Raw genomic sequence first — 14,869 nt, 5'->3', positions numbered from 1 at the left:
ATTTGAAAGTACGCAGCCGAAAAAAATCTGCCCCTTCCTTCAGACTTCCTTACAGAGCCCCTCCTCCAACACACACGAACGTTCACATGACCAATGAGGGCACGAGATAAGTTTATGCACAGATGGAAGGCTGACAGGCAGGTAGGCCATCCAGTTATTTTAGCCGGGCGACAGGCACAGATGATTGGTCGTGCTTTTTACAGCGCCACGGCTTCCACAGATGACATATTTTTATGTATTTATTGTCAAAGCATTTAAGATATTCATTGCTATCGGGATGTTAAGAGCATTCCATGGAATATAACAAAAAGTGTTTCTGAAGTGAATTACCTACCCCACCTTTAAACTTCACATCTCATACACAACTGTACAATAACTTTAGAGGTTGCATTGCGTTATACTGACAAGTGATTCTATTATTTTGTCCACCCTATCCACATCTATGAGGGTAGACTTAATAGCATCAACACCTCCATGTAACAATTGTTTGCATTTGTGTTTCTTGTATGTGGAATGTTTTAGCTTCTTATCCAATTAGCATAAAGTTATATGAAATGAGAACAATTATAAAGATAATGCCGGCAAATCAGAAAGCTCTTATGTTTTCTTTGACCTAATAAATCGCCTCAAATACAAAGCTTTCTTTAATCAGTAATCCTTCCTCACCTGAACTAATGTGTCTTCCTGTCTCCTCATTCCTAATCTTTAACACCAAATATCCCTTACAAAATGGAAGGAGCTGCTCTTGGGACATAAATCCATTTTCCAAAACGGGAAAAAATCCACACCCATTATCGCCTCTTTTCATTCTCGTCTTTGTTCCTTCAGCTGTGCTTCAGCAGCCAACCTTTCCACCCCGCGTATGTTAACGAGCCATAACAGACAGCAGAAGCCAGGAGCTGTCGCCTCTTGTTGAGCCTTATTTGAGAGCCTGCGAAGGAAATAACGATTGCCAAGAAACCTCTTGACAAGTCTTCCTGTGATGACTTTCATTCCCTCTCATTGTAGTGGTTGAGCAGTGGAAGGTGACCTCACCTCCGCTCTGCACCGACGAACAGTAGTCCTGCCACGATTATCATGCCAACGTCATGTAGAGGGAGGCTGCTCTTTGATCAGAATTACAAATGCATGACTCCAATAGCAGGGCTCTTGTCATCTTGCTCCACCCGCACACAGGTCTATGTCTGAACTAACTCCTAATGGCATCTGCCTCAGTGGAACCAGAGCGCTGTTCTAAAATGTTCCGAATGTCATATTTTGGTTTTCTGTTTCTTGTTTGAAGCCTGCCTTGTCCTTCTTTCACCCTTTCTCTCTTTTTGTCTCTGCTAGATCCCTTTGACCGCCATTCCTCGGTCAAAAAGTACAGTTACCAGCTGGGACCAGTGGAGGCACGAAACAGGCCAACACAACACAACAGGAATGAAATAAAAGGTAGGAAAACACGCTACTCATTTAAATACACCTTTACATAGATTTAATGTTTAATCTTTAGACTTGAGACTGTTCATTCAATTCAGACCATTGACTGTTTATAGAAAGAGGCCATAGGCACTGTGACGTCACCCATGTTGACTACGGTTTCAAAGTTTCTACTTTGGCATGTTGGCCGTCGCCATCTTAGCTTTTGGCCATAGCCTTCATGGATGAATAGGGAAACATCGATACAGCATTGGAGGCGGCATGAAACCAAAATGACCTGACTCACAAATACAAAAATACCCAGACGATCCGGGAATCTGGGCCTATAGAGCATGCGACCTGTGTTTTCCTTAAACCCCGCCTCCAATCTGCAGCGCCATTGCCGGTCTCGACTCAGTCAAATGAATGTCGGAGGGAAAATAACTATGGATTTGACCTTTTAGGGTATTTAACAATTCTAGGACAATCATTTAAAAAAACGCCTATTTATGTGTTCATCCTGGTAAGTTGATATATGTATACAAAAAAGTATCTGCTGATTTACAGACGTAATTTAAGTTCCAATACTAATTAATTAATTTAATGGGAAACAATATTTGTTGTCCCAATGACATCACGTGACTGACATACGTTGTAGTACCACCGTTTGGCCACTACGAAATGTGCGTGCGTGCTGCTTAGCTCAGTCTAAGGAAAATATAGATTTTTTACAACTTCATTATTTTCATAGTTTTGGCAATTGTCAGTGAGAATAACATGGAATGGCTTATGTGGTGAGATCTGCCAACATAGTTACATCACTGAAATAAAGTTTGAAGTACGGGTGAAAAATACATCACCATAGTAATTTTGGAAATATTATGCCTGTATTAGCAGTTTTTGTGGTTATTAAAACCAGAATGTTCCAGCAAAGCACAGACTACTTTCTGCAGATGCTTTCCCTTGTTTTATAAAGCAATGGTTTGTTTTTTAAACTGAGTTGTATCTGAAGAATTTCTTAAAAAAAGAAGTCTGTCATGTTTCTAAACAGAACATATCAGGAATAAGTCATCAACCATTTGTTATGAGAAATTGTTGCAAAAGCAGCACTTACACAAAAAAGACCCAGGTTGTATGAAAGCAGAAATTCTCCATAAAATTAACTCACTGGTAAGTACAAGCTTGATTAAAACAATAAATGTATCTGGTTTCACACAACTTTCAGTATCAAGGATGACATTCTTCTTTAAAACCTCATTCTAATTGCTATGGATAATACAAACAATGTCAAAGAGTTAAGTGATTGACAGCTGTAAAGTAGATTGATAGTCCCAGTAGACGAACACATCTCCCTCCATCTTCCCCGCCCCCTGCCCTGAGGTGCAGACATGATTTGGCTTTGTGACGTCCACAGCCAGACTTAAAAGGGAGGGAAGAGCTTCAGGGAGGGAGAGGGGGGGGGGGGGGGATTTGCTTTTATCATGCCTGTCTCCATCTTTCCTCCGCACCCCCCCTCCCCCTCCAGGGTCAAGGCCTCACATCCACAGAGCTTGCGGTCATCCAGCAGTCAGAGCGTTTGCCAACAGGCAGTGAAGGGACTGGTCCAAGTCCAATGCTCATATTAGCATGAAATAGCCTTAATAAGCCGTGCAGGAATATGTTTCCTTGTCATTTCATGTTAAAGTTATAAGTTGCTAAAACTGATTTATTGTTGTCCAGGAAAAGATCAAGCAACAACTTACTCAAACATTTTTAAGAATCTTTTATTATTTTTGCCAAATTTACAAGGCACTTTCATCAGACAATTATGCAGGTGTGGTATGTCACTGTGACCACTGACACTAACATGTGTTTGTGCACAACATAGCTTTGGATAGACTTTCAGCCAACTGGCAGTCGAGGACCGGCTCCATCCAAATGACATATTACGTTACAACAATATTTCCAGTTGTGTTTATTTCCAATGTCCTTATCGCTCCTCTCCGCCCTTGTCTTGATAATTCATCAAACAGGACTGGTGTTTTTGAGAAGCAGCTACATCAGCTGATAAAGGAAGAGTGTCTTTGGTTAAAACATCACTCAGTTTCCCAATTTAACAAAGTGGGATCCTGCAAAATCTGTTACTCTAATGGCGCATTTCCACTACAGCGCGGTTTAAGCCTGCCGTGCCGTGCCGTGCCTGTTTTTGGTTGCGTTTCCACTAGGCGTAGTTCCGGCTAGCGGGTACTTTTTCACAGTTTTTCTGGCTCTCCAAATTCAAGGTTCTTTCTGGGCCAACAACCGGCCTGAGTATGCTAAACTAGTAAGAGAATCGCTGGCAACTACAACAAAATGAACATATCTTACCGTGATTTAATTGTAATACATGTTTCAAAATGATGCCGAAGTAACAACATACTGATACCGGTTAGTAAAAACCATGAATTAATGCTTTGTCAAGTCTGCAGACAGACGGCAGGGGAAAAACCTTTTAAAATGCGTGTTTTCTAAATGGAGATCGGCTAAGCTAACGCAGTGTATGCTCCGACCGTCCACACTCACAACAACGGCCTATACAGACATAAATAAAGCAGCGACTGTATTCACCATGACACAGACGGTCTGTGGTTTGTACTTGTTTAACTTTTGTCTAGTTTCTGAACATATATAAGGAGCTGTGAGCTCTGAGTGCTAACAGCTAACGGCTGATGTTGGTTTTGCGTTTCGCATTGAAGATGACGTCACGGCTCCGCCTACACTGTGTTACTATAGTTACTGCCCCAGCTACTAAACTGTAATGGAAACGCAGCATAAAGTGAGCCTGGCCTACCAAGGCCTAACTATACCGTACTAAGCCGTGCGAGGCCCTGCAGTGGAAATGCACCATAACTAGCCCCGTTTTAGAGGTTTTCTAATTCAACAGATTCTGTATAATGGGTTAAGGACTCGACGATATATCCCTGCACTTTCACTTTATCTGCATATTGAAGTATGAAAGCTTGTTGTTTGTATGTGGTCTCCTCCTGAATGTTGTACATCTCTTGTTGGTTTTTTGTATTTTTGATGGCACCTTAGAAAAAGGAGTAGCTCTAATCATCTCATTGTACCTGTATAATGACAATAAAGGATTCTATTCTATTCAGCTGCCTTTTTCCAAGGTGATTGTGAGGTAGCAGCACCGGTGGCGGTGTAGCTGGTGCTCAGGTCTGTAAACGGGCCCTCCTCCCCTCCTGCCCCCCTGGTCCTGACCTGTGGGAGCAACCCCTCCTCCGGATCCGTCCCCAGCGCCCGGGGACTCTCAGCCCGGCCCGGCCCAGCCTCGCTCCCCGACAGGGGCTAACGTTTCAGGCTTTGAGTCAAGCCCCTTCTGGAGGTGATTAGCCCCAAACCCATGACAGATTCTTTCCAAGATATCCGACGCGGCGTGTTTATTTTATCCGGGCTCTTTGTGTGGATGTGCTGGACATGAGTAACCCACTTGAAATGGGTATCAGCTTACATACCCAGAGAGGGAGATAGAGAGGGAGAGAATGGAGCAGAGCCACAAAACATTTTCTCTTTAGAGGCAAAAAATGTAGAAACACACTTCCCCTTTTTTTTTTGTATGGTTTGTATCATCATGTGTCTGTGTGCCGCAGATGTTGCAGATGTTGTGAAAGCGTTTCTCCTTGGTTCTCCTCTTACTTGTTCACCAACTCCTTTCACTCAAGCCCCCCAGGCACACACCCCCTTCCAGCCTCCTTCTTCCAGCCCACCAAACATCCGTCCTCATGTCAGAGAGACACATGGGTATATATTTTTATTTCAGACTGGAACCCCTACCTCCTGAGCACTTAACTCGATTTCACACTTCAAGTCCTCTACAAAGTCCAGCTGAAACACAATCGTCTTGTTTATCATCCATCCTCCAAAATAACTTCATGTCAGACTATTTACCACCATTCATATGCATTCAATTTCACCCCCATTATCTCGTATTTATCTCAGGCAGTGGAGCGCTCTCCTCATAGAGTATGTTTGACGGACAACCAACTAACAACTGACCTAAGATCTTTAAAATGGCAGGCTTTCTGACTCACCTTCCAAATTTGGCATCCTTTTTGCCTTTAGACGTGGAGGACACGCTACAAAACTTTGTTTTAATACCTCTACAGTATACCTTACAACTTTATAAAGATCTGTCTTACTTTATGGTTCAACTTCCTTGCCGATCTACCATACTTGTTGTAGTTGTGTATACTCACAGCGTCTACTGTGCCAATCAGAAGTATGACCAACATTACAGGTGTTTTCATTTTTGTTTCATGTACAACTACACACTACAATCTCACTTTTTTCTCATTTACAACCTCACTGTTTACAGTTACACTTCTGTCTTTATTGTAGTTTGATTCCCACATCTCCGCTCACTTTCCCTACACTGTCCCGGATCCTCACTCACAACTCATTCAGTTCTTATTGGGCTCTGCTGTGGTCCTGATGCACCGCCTGACCCTGGGTTGTTTGTTTCTGCAGTGAGGGAGGAGGAGGAGGAGGAGGAGGAGGCTCCAAAGTGCCAGCATTATGTCTCTCCTTCAGCTGGGGTTTTCTCCCGGCCAAAGCCTCCTCCCCCTCCCCCCCCCCCCCCCCTCCTCCTCCCAAACCCTCTGATATTAAGTCAGAGCTCTTCCCTTCTCAGAAGAGACGAGATCTCTTAATGTGCTTAAGAGCCCCTCTTAACAGGCATGACTCCTACAGGCCCCCTCCTGATGTCCTGGAGGAGAACTGGAGGGGGATTCAGGAGGTGGAGAGGGGTCAGCAGGGGGCTTCAGGGGGGGGAGAGGGAGAGGAGAGACGCTCTATGCTACTGAAGTAAACTCTTTTCATGGTGCTCATCAACTTGTGATTTATACTTTCCACCATTCATGAATTCACATCTAGGGATTTCAAATTTAAAGCCATTTTGCCTTTCATTTGTATTTACTTATCAATACAGGATCCTATGATTAGATAGATAGATAGATAGATAGATAGGTAGGTAGGTAGGTAGGTAGGTAGGTAGGTAGATAGATAGATAGATGGATGGATAGATAGATAGATAGATAGGTAGGTATAGGTAGATAGATAGATAGATAGGTAGGGATAGATAGATAGATAGATAGGTAGGTATAGGTAAATAGATAGATAGATAGATATATAGGTAGATAGATATATAGGTAGATAGATAGATAGGTAGATAGATAGATAGGTAGGTAGGTAGGTAGGTATAGGTAAATAGATAGATAGATAGATAGATAGGTAGATAGATATATAGGTAGATAGATAGATAGGTAGATAGATAGATAGGTAGGTATAGGTAGATAGATAGATAGATAGATGGATAGATAGATAGATAGATACTTTATTTATCCCAAAATGGGAAATTATTTTGTCACGCAGCAGTGTTGTGAAGCATTACACAAGTAAAAAATATTGAAAAGATACAATAGGATACCAATATAATAAAAATAAAAATGAACATCAGCGACAAGTACATTCAAAGTCACAATAGAAAGGACATATATCACTAAAGTATCTAAGTAATACCCAATATAAAGAAAATATTGAACACTCTACAATCTCACTAAGCTACAGAAATATATTGAAATATACAATAGACACATATTGCCATTGGATTATACTGTATACATTACAATTGTGCAAAGTAGCAGTTGTGCAAATTAAAAACTATCATTTATGAAAACATGCACGACATCCCCCTTTTTTTGGAGTGCTTCATTGAGCACACTTTCTCTTTTTCCAGACTGCCTTCGCCTTGTCTCTCTGTGTGTTTTCAGCTTTTGGGAAGTGCGAGTAGCCATTTCCTGTCCGCCGCGGCCCCGGGGGAATCATCCATCACTTGACATTTTTAGTGGGGGCTCCTCAATTAACCCATGAAAACTGTAAAGCTATTCTCCCCCCTGTTTTTTTTTTTACAGCTCAGCAAAAGCAAGTTAATGGCTTAAATAAATGCATCATTAGTTCCAGCATCAGGCTGTCGAAATCCATTATCAGTTTACACCCATCTGCGGCGGCATTACTGTCAGCACAACGTAAATGTTTGCTTTGAATTACGACCTTATTATGGGATTTCAGCATAACCTCGTAAATCAGCAGCCCTTCAGATTCCTCTCTTTATCAAACACTGCTTAGATTCAATTTAACAAAGAACCACAATTGTTAGAAAAAGTAGATCCCCTCCTGTTGCATCTATCAGCGACTTTAAATAGCAATGCCCCTGAGTCCTCCAAACAAATACACCACCTTAAGCCCAAACATAAACACTTGGAGCTCTGACCACTGATCTCTCGGTGCTGGGAACTGGCCGGCTGTAATTACAGTGTAACATGTCAACTGTTGCTCCAGATCAGGCCCTTTTGAGCTGTTTATTTGTTAAGCTTGTACTTCTGTGAGAATCTGTTAAAACAACCCCTTCCCTGCAGTATTGATTACGCCGAGAAGCATGCCACCTTCACCACAACTTTCCCTGATCAGGCACAGCACTCTCATCAAGAATGTTGCTTAGCTTTCAAGAAAAATAATGGCCAGTGACGTTTGTTTGATGTTTCCTGTCGAGTGCAGTTGTCCAGGCTGAGCTGGAGCTTCAGCAGGCGGAGAAGGTGGAGCGAGTGAAGCAGCAGCGAGCTCAGCATTGGCTTCAGACCCAGGCTGCTCGCTCTGACCGGGGCTCAGAGAGGTGAGGCGCTTCATCAGGGGCAACTGTTTTAAATGGTCACTTTAACCAATAACAGAAAAAAGCATTTTGTAATCTTTTTGGAACGTTTTCTCTGTGATTTCTGTCTGTGCAACTGGGACGTTTTGTCAAGAGACACTCGTTGCTGTTGAGCTTTTAAATATGAAACATTTAAACTCTCTGAGCATCAAGAATGTAATAGTCCTTTATGCTGTATAATTGACCGCATGTCATGGAGTGTAATAAGGTACCTTTCTATGAGACAACTTTATTTACCTAAAAGGTCTTCAGCAATGGTACATACGTTCATACTTCTAGATGTGGGCTTACATACTACTCAGTATCACTCCGCGCCACATCAGTAACATCCTGATAGTATACTGTATGTGCGCTGCACTATATACTACAAAAAATTCACTTTTTATTCTATTGTGGACGCAGTATACGTCTCAGAGGGGGATACCGAATAGGCAAAACTATTTGTAGGGCGAGATGCCACTTATCTTTCCACTAAAATGAAGTTAAATTAACAATTTTACAGTAATTAAAAATACATTTCCATCCAAAAAATATTGCCAAACTCCCATTTAAGGGATGCTTGCCTCCTGTAATGGATGCATTTATAACCAACAGTACAAATACACGACATCGTTCTGTGTAGGGAAAGTGAAGAAACACAAATTTAAAAAACAAGTGAGACGAGGGAGATTTGATTTATTTCAAGTGGTCAGGTTTTATTAATAAAAAAGAAAGGATATCTGATTGGCCATGCTTAATTCTGTTAATTTAAAATGTTATTATTGTACTGATTGTTTTTGGATACCAAGGAACAAAGTTTCACCAAAATGCCAAAAGAGTTTAAGCTGACACTTTATTATAACTGCTGTTTATTCAAATACATACCATAAAACATTCTGTAACCGAGGCAGTGAGCAGCATGTTGGCCTGTGCTACCCCCTACCTAACAAATAGACATTAAGATGATCAAACATGGCATCTGTGTTTATTTGGTCAGAGGTAATAGCTTAGCGAGGAAGAAAGGAAACTGCTGAATTGATTTGAGATATGCAGAGCTCTAAATGTTCGGCCTTTTTTTTCTTATCTTTTACTCAGCGTGCATTTCTTACCGGAGATCAGCTCGGACATTCTGAACGGAGGCAGAGTGCAGCTCGTGGTGAGTACACCCCCCCCCCCCCCCCTCTGTTTCCCTCATTTATTTAAATGACAGTGCATCTTGATTTTGATCTTCTCTAGGGGGGTTATTTTCATGCATGTGAAGGTATGCAGTATTTACATTCAGCGGTCCTGCAGTGGGTTCCCTCTCCTGGAGCCTGTCTCCTTGGTTTTAAAGGAGGCAGGGGGGGAGGTTTGTTTCGCTCCACAGTGACACTTCCAATTGGATCAACCGGCTGCAATTTCTTCATTTTACTTGCAGAAATCCCAGTGTCACTTTGGAGAAGTTTGCATGGACCCGTGAACGATCGTGAGGGCTTTGAAGTCGGGAGTAACAGGTCTCCCTGCCCAGTTATAGAGCAGTTTGAGTTATGATCACTGGCAAGAGGAGACGCCCTCTCCTCCTGTTTCTTAGATATGTTCAGACGGCAGAGCCCCTGGTTGTTGAATGTTATTCAAAATGCAGGAGTGCTTGCGTGTCATGTTGGGCCTCTTTTCTGTGTGTGTTTCTGTGCGTGCAGGCAGACCTGGGATCCGCAGAACGTCACGCCAGCCGATCGTGCGCCAACAACAGTTTAGCTGCCCAGCCCTGCAACGAGAACGATTATCCTCGCAGAAACTCTTTGGGTCATGCAAGTGAGTCGTCTTTCTACCCAAAATCGCCCCGTTTACAGGGGATTTCCGAGTGATTGTTGAACAGAATCCAAAAAAACATTAATAAAATGTTCTGAAACACAATATACGCCTATTCTCTTAAAGTAAACAATTCATGTCACTGACTCTGTTTTTAATCTTCTCTTACAATAACTGGTAATCCAGATAAATGTCAATAGAGACTTTTAATGCCAATGTTTGATTTAAAAGCTAATTTAAACAACATTTTCAGTAAGGGAATAATGAGCAGTGTTTAATCACAACAATAAAAGTAACGTTTTTTTACATATAAACATGCCTCCATACACACATGCCTAACCTATGATTCAATTAATAGACAGACAGACAGATATATGTATACTGTATGTATAAAATATGGTTGTATAACATATTTACTTCATGCTTATGTTAGCTTTATGACACTTTTTATTAAGTTAAACTGACATTTTGCCTAAAAAGTCCAAATGTTTCAAGCTATTTCATGTACAAACCTAAGAATATATATCATCAGTATCATATATTGTCATTATTTTAATATCTTTGTATGCAAATGTGTGTATATACCTGTACATTAAGCACATGTGTGTACAGATGTTTTGCACCCGTGTGTCTCGGGTCACACAGGCCTACAGTAAGTACGCCGAGTCTCGATAAAGTCTGCTGCTTATCCAACCTACACTGAGTCCACTAGTCGGCTGTTTCTGAAAGGGGAGGGGGGGGGGGCAGCATGAGGTCGGGCCGGGGACAGAGTGCCGCGAATTTCTCCTCTGACAGGAAACGGGCAAAAAAAAGTCCTTTCAGTGACGAATGACTGGGTCTTCTGTCAGGAGTTTGAGCGACAAAGATGCCACTGACAGACTGACGGCAGATGACCACTTTAAACAAGCTCAGGAATCCAAGTGAAGGAGAGCCCTGTCCCCGGTAACAAAGACAAATTGGATTCCGGTGATGATTTCAAAATGATTTCCACGAGGTGCAGCAGCAGCGAGCGTTGTCGTGTTAGGCAGGCGGACCGTTGTTCTGCAGAGAGAAAGCCCCTTTGTCTGCGATGATGAAAACACCACTTAAGCAACATTTGTCAAATTGAAATATGAATGTATGTCCAAGGCAAGAACATTTCTCATAAAGCCAATTAGATATTATATAAACTTGGAAAGGGCACAAAGGGTTCTGAGTTGCATCATGAAAAACCAATTCGAGGAAATTGGTTGAAAATAGGGAATTAGCTAAATAAGCAGCTAATCTTTTTTTAGTCAACCCACACCCCCAAATAGGCACAACAAATAATATTGATCATATATGTTGTGCCTTCTGAAGTGGCGTGCATACATCAAAGTGAGGCTTTAAAGTGACGAGGTTCACTTGCTTTGCCATTGCAGTCACGATGACATAAATACTCTATAACCCGCTGCAATGCGATACTCACCACTTGCTGGGACGCTGCCATAAAATGCGTTTCCAGGCTCACAAAATATTTTCATTACCTGCACACAGGAAACCACTTGAGTTGCATATCTGCTCCCGCAATTTCGTCCGCCGTTCAACTCTAATAGGAGTAAAATGATCGAAAAAATGTATTTGGTCACAGCGGTTTGGGTCCAATGTGCGGCCATTTCTTTTCCCCCCATCTCCGTACATTAAATGGCACGACCGCAGTACTTTCGTCGAGATATACAGGTTCTGTTTTTGATTTAGATCAGATAATTGGACAAAAGTCTTTAATAAACCACCCGAATTTCTGAAAATAAACACAAAGACTGCGGTGGTTTATTTTCAAACTGCATTACACGAAGGTGAGTGGAGGAAAACGGTGTTACACGACAGACATGTGTAAAATCTAAATCTTTAGAGGTGCAATTAGGTATGACTCGAGAGTGGTTGGATATTCTATACAGTGTGCCAGCTGTGCAGATATCTGGAGCCGTATCTGCCCCCCCACCATCCTCCAGAGCCCCCCCCGCTGTGTGGCGCCCTGTGTGTGGCGGCCGACACGTGGAACGCATCACGCCCGGTCGAAGCGCTGCCTTTGTACTGTGTGTTTGAAAAGCTCTGCACTGATCCCCAGGTGGAAAGGAATGGGCCTCTGGTGCAGCTCACACACAACTCACCTGCTCAGACTTAAGACTTTACAGCCAGGTTTAATATTGTGTTGTCTCGAGCCTCATGAAAGACAGACTCAACTGGAGTCAAAATGTAACTCATGCAAGGTCAAGAGTTGCACATTTCTTGTTTTAAGGTTTTAAGGAACACTCTTTGTGTTAGATTATGTTATTATTGCTTAGATAAATGGCATCATTGATTGGCTGTTGACACGAGCAACTTGAGAGAGAAAGTTTTCTTTGTTTTTTGATGAGAGACAACATGAGATCATATTTTGACTCGGTCCTTTTAGAGGGAAATCCTTAGGTGTACAATAAATGATACATTACTTTCCCCACAACTGAAGCAACTGTTTGTTTTGGAGGGCAAAGTCCTTCCTAACCCTAACCCTAACCCTAGAAACCTTTCAATGATGATTATTGATAACCGCTATTAAAGGTAGGGTAGGTAAGTTTGAGAAACCGGCTCGAGATCGCTCGAATTTGAAAATACACAACCGGAGAAAAACTGCCACTTCCTTACAGAGCCCCTCCTCCAACACACACGAACGCGCACATGACCAATGAGGGCACGAGATAAGTTTGTGCACAGATGGAAGGCTGACAGGCTGGTAGGCCATCCAGTTATTTTAGACGGGCCGGCTCAAATGATTGGTCGTGCTTTTTACAGTACTACGGCTTCCACAGATGACATTTCTTTATGGATTTTTTGTCAAAGCATTTAATATATTCATTGCTATCGGGATGTTAAGAGCATTCCATGGAATATAACAAAAAGTGTATCTCGAGCCGGTTTCTCAAACTTACCTACGCCACCTTTAAGGACCATAACAAGGGCTGAGCAAATAAAAAGAGCAGGCCATTTCAGCAACAATCCAGTAGAATCGTGATTGACTAACACTAAATCTGCTATTTAAAAAGCACACATTGTATGCATTACCAGCTATGATAAGTGGATTTGACACCGTTCGATTCACACATGAGATATTGATGCATTTTCCTTCTACGTCTCCAGGAGAAGAAGTCCCATCTCCTCCGAGAGTCACGTCTGCTCCGTCAAAAAAGGAGCGCATCTCCTTCCGAGACAACCCAGTCGTGAAGAGCGGCGGCTGGGGAGGGGGCAAGAAGAGGGACAAATTCTACAAGTAAAACACAAACTCTTCCACAGCCACTTCACCTTTTAAGATATGTCTTTACCCAACATGTGAAGAACTCAAAGACATATCTATCTGATATTGGTTCATTTTCATCCCTAAGAATGCAGGTTCTTCAAAATATGTGCATCAAGTTCAGGAAAGTTTGGATGCAATTGTTTGCTAACAACCTGTGTTTGGTAATGACCCAATATTTGAACCAATGGATCTCACAAGACCATTTCTTCCTTCCATGACGAAAACTCTCTTTATTTTTATTAAAAAGGATATTTTCTCGCAATTTAACATTTCCCCCTGCAGCTGTTCTTTTCAAACTCAGCTGAAAACTTGAGCTCCCCGTCCCGAACAAAAATGAATTAAGAGCAATAGGACCCGGACCAGCCCAAATATCTTCGGGCACATTCGTTATGTTGACTCAGCTCAAGTTTCAGCGCCTGAACCAAACACATGGAACCAAATGGCACGCTTTATATGCAAATGATGGCAGGAAATAAGAACCAGGAACTTTTTATACCCGTGAATTCATGTTTCCTTGGATGCTGAGCAGTTGTTTCTATGCTGATTTACTGTCTTGACAACAAACAAAGTAACTATAGTTTGCAGCCGTGGGAAGAGACTTGCCTTTTACACGTATTCTGCTCTTTTAAGACTAAAATGTAACCCTTAAATAGTTTCTGTATCCTGGAGGACACATTGCCCCGATAAGGTTATAATAAAACAGAGATAATCACTCACAGATAGACTTATGTTTTGAAGCCTATACTCGTGTAAATAGGTGTAAATACAGTGAATTATGGGTCTAATAACAGCAATATGGGTGTAAGATAGGTGTAATAAATGGGTGTAACATGTGTAACACAGGTGGAACCTAGATGTACTATGGGTGTGAAGTTGGGGCAATGTTGGTGTAACATGGGTGTGATATGGATGTACAGTAACATGGGTGTGATATGGGGGTGAAATGGTTGTATTGGGTGTGATATGTGTATATTATAGGTGTAACCTGGGTGTAATGTTGGTGTCATATGGGTGTTATATGCATGTAACATGGGTGTAACATGGGTGTCATATAGGTTCAATAAAAAAATGTATACCCTAAATGGGCAATACATTTTAGAAAAAAAAGTCACATTTTGCAAAAAGTCATGAAATTGTAATTGTAGCCCAGATATTAGAAAACAGTCATTCTTTAATTTCCCCAAAATATCGCCATTTTAAGGGTTAAGTGACATTTTAGAGGCTACATTTAGTTCCTGCTCGCCAACAGTGAGCTTGAAATGACTGCTTTTAAGCGCCGGGCACAAACATTGGTGTTGGAATTAGAACAACGTTTTCTTTATTTCCAGTCGTGGATTATAATGGCCTTGTCTCTGGTGTATTTGAGTTTGGAGAGCTACAAGGCGTCCGTCCGCAAACACTGCCCCCCCGAAGGCGGTGGACCTCGAGGCTCGGAGGTTCCTCGCCGCCTGGAAATGATAACTTAATGAATGTCAAAACAAATAGTCGGAGCTGCAGAGTGGCTCCCTGGCAGGAAATGCATGTCTGTGTATTTATCTTCTCCTATCTCTCGCTCTGCACATGTCTGCAGGCTGTGTTTTGACTGTACTGCAGGGATTTCAGTCTTCAGAGTGGCGTATGCCAGAGATGTGGTGGTCCAGCCCACTTGGGGGATGTTGTGAAACCCAAGAGCAGTGTTCTCC

At 42.0% G+C, this 14,869-nt stretch overlaps 1 protein-coding gene across 1 annotated transcript in view; it reads left to right on the top strand.

Moving 5' to 3' along the window:
• The window catches only part of lrriq1 (leucine-rich repeats and IQ motif containing 1), a 45,443-nt gene extending 32,279 nt beyond the window's left edge, over positions 1 to 13,164 (top strand). The window contains exons 22-26 of the mRNA XM_034149197.1: positions 1,330 to 1,431; positions 7,978 to 8,092; positions 9,203 to 9,263; positions 9,784 to 9,898; positions 13,031 to 13,164. Coding sequence (XP_034005088.1) covers positions 1,330 to 1,431; positions 7,978 to 8,092; positions 9,203 to 9,263; positions 9,784 to 9,898; positions 13,031 to 13,164 — 527 coding nt within the window. The remainder of the gene's footprint in view (positions 1 to 1,329; positions 1,432 to 7,977; positions 8,093 to 9,202; positions 9,264 to 9,783; positions 9,899 to 13,030) is intronic.
• Positions 13,165 to 14,869: the final 1,705 nt, after the last annotated feature.

The sequence above is a fragment of the Trematomus bernacchii genome, unplaced genomic scaffold, assembly GCF_902827165.1.
Source record: "Trematomus bernacchii unplaced genomic scaffold, fTreBer1.1, whole genome shotgun sequence".
In the NCBI taxonomy this organism is placed as follows: domain Eukaryota; kingdom Metazoa; phylum Chordata; class Actinopteri; order Perciformes; family Nototheniidae; genus Trematomus; species Trematomus bernacchii.
Note: the sequence above shows the minus strand (reverse complement) of the source record. Positions and strands in the feature narration are given on the sequence as shown.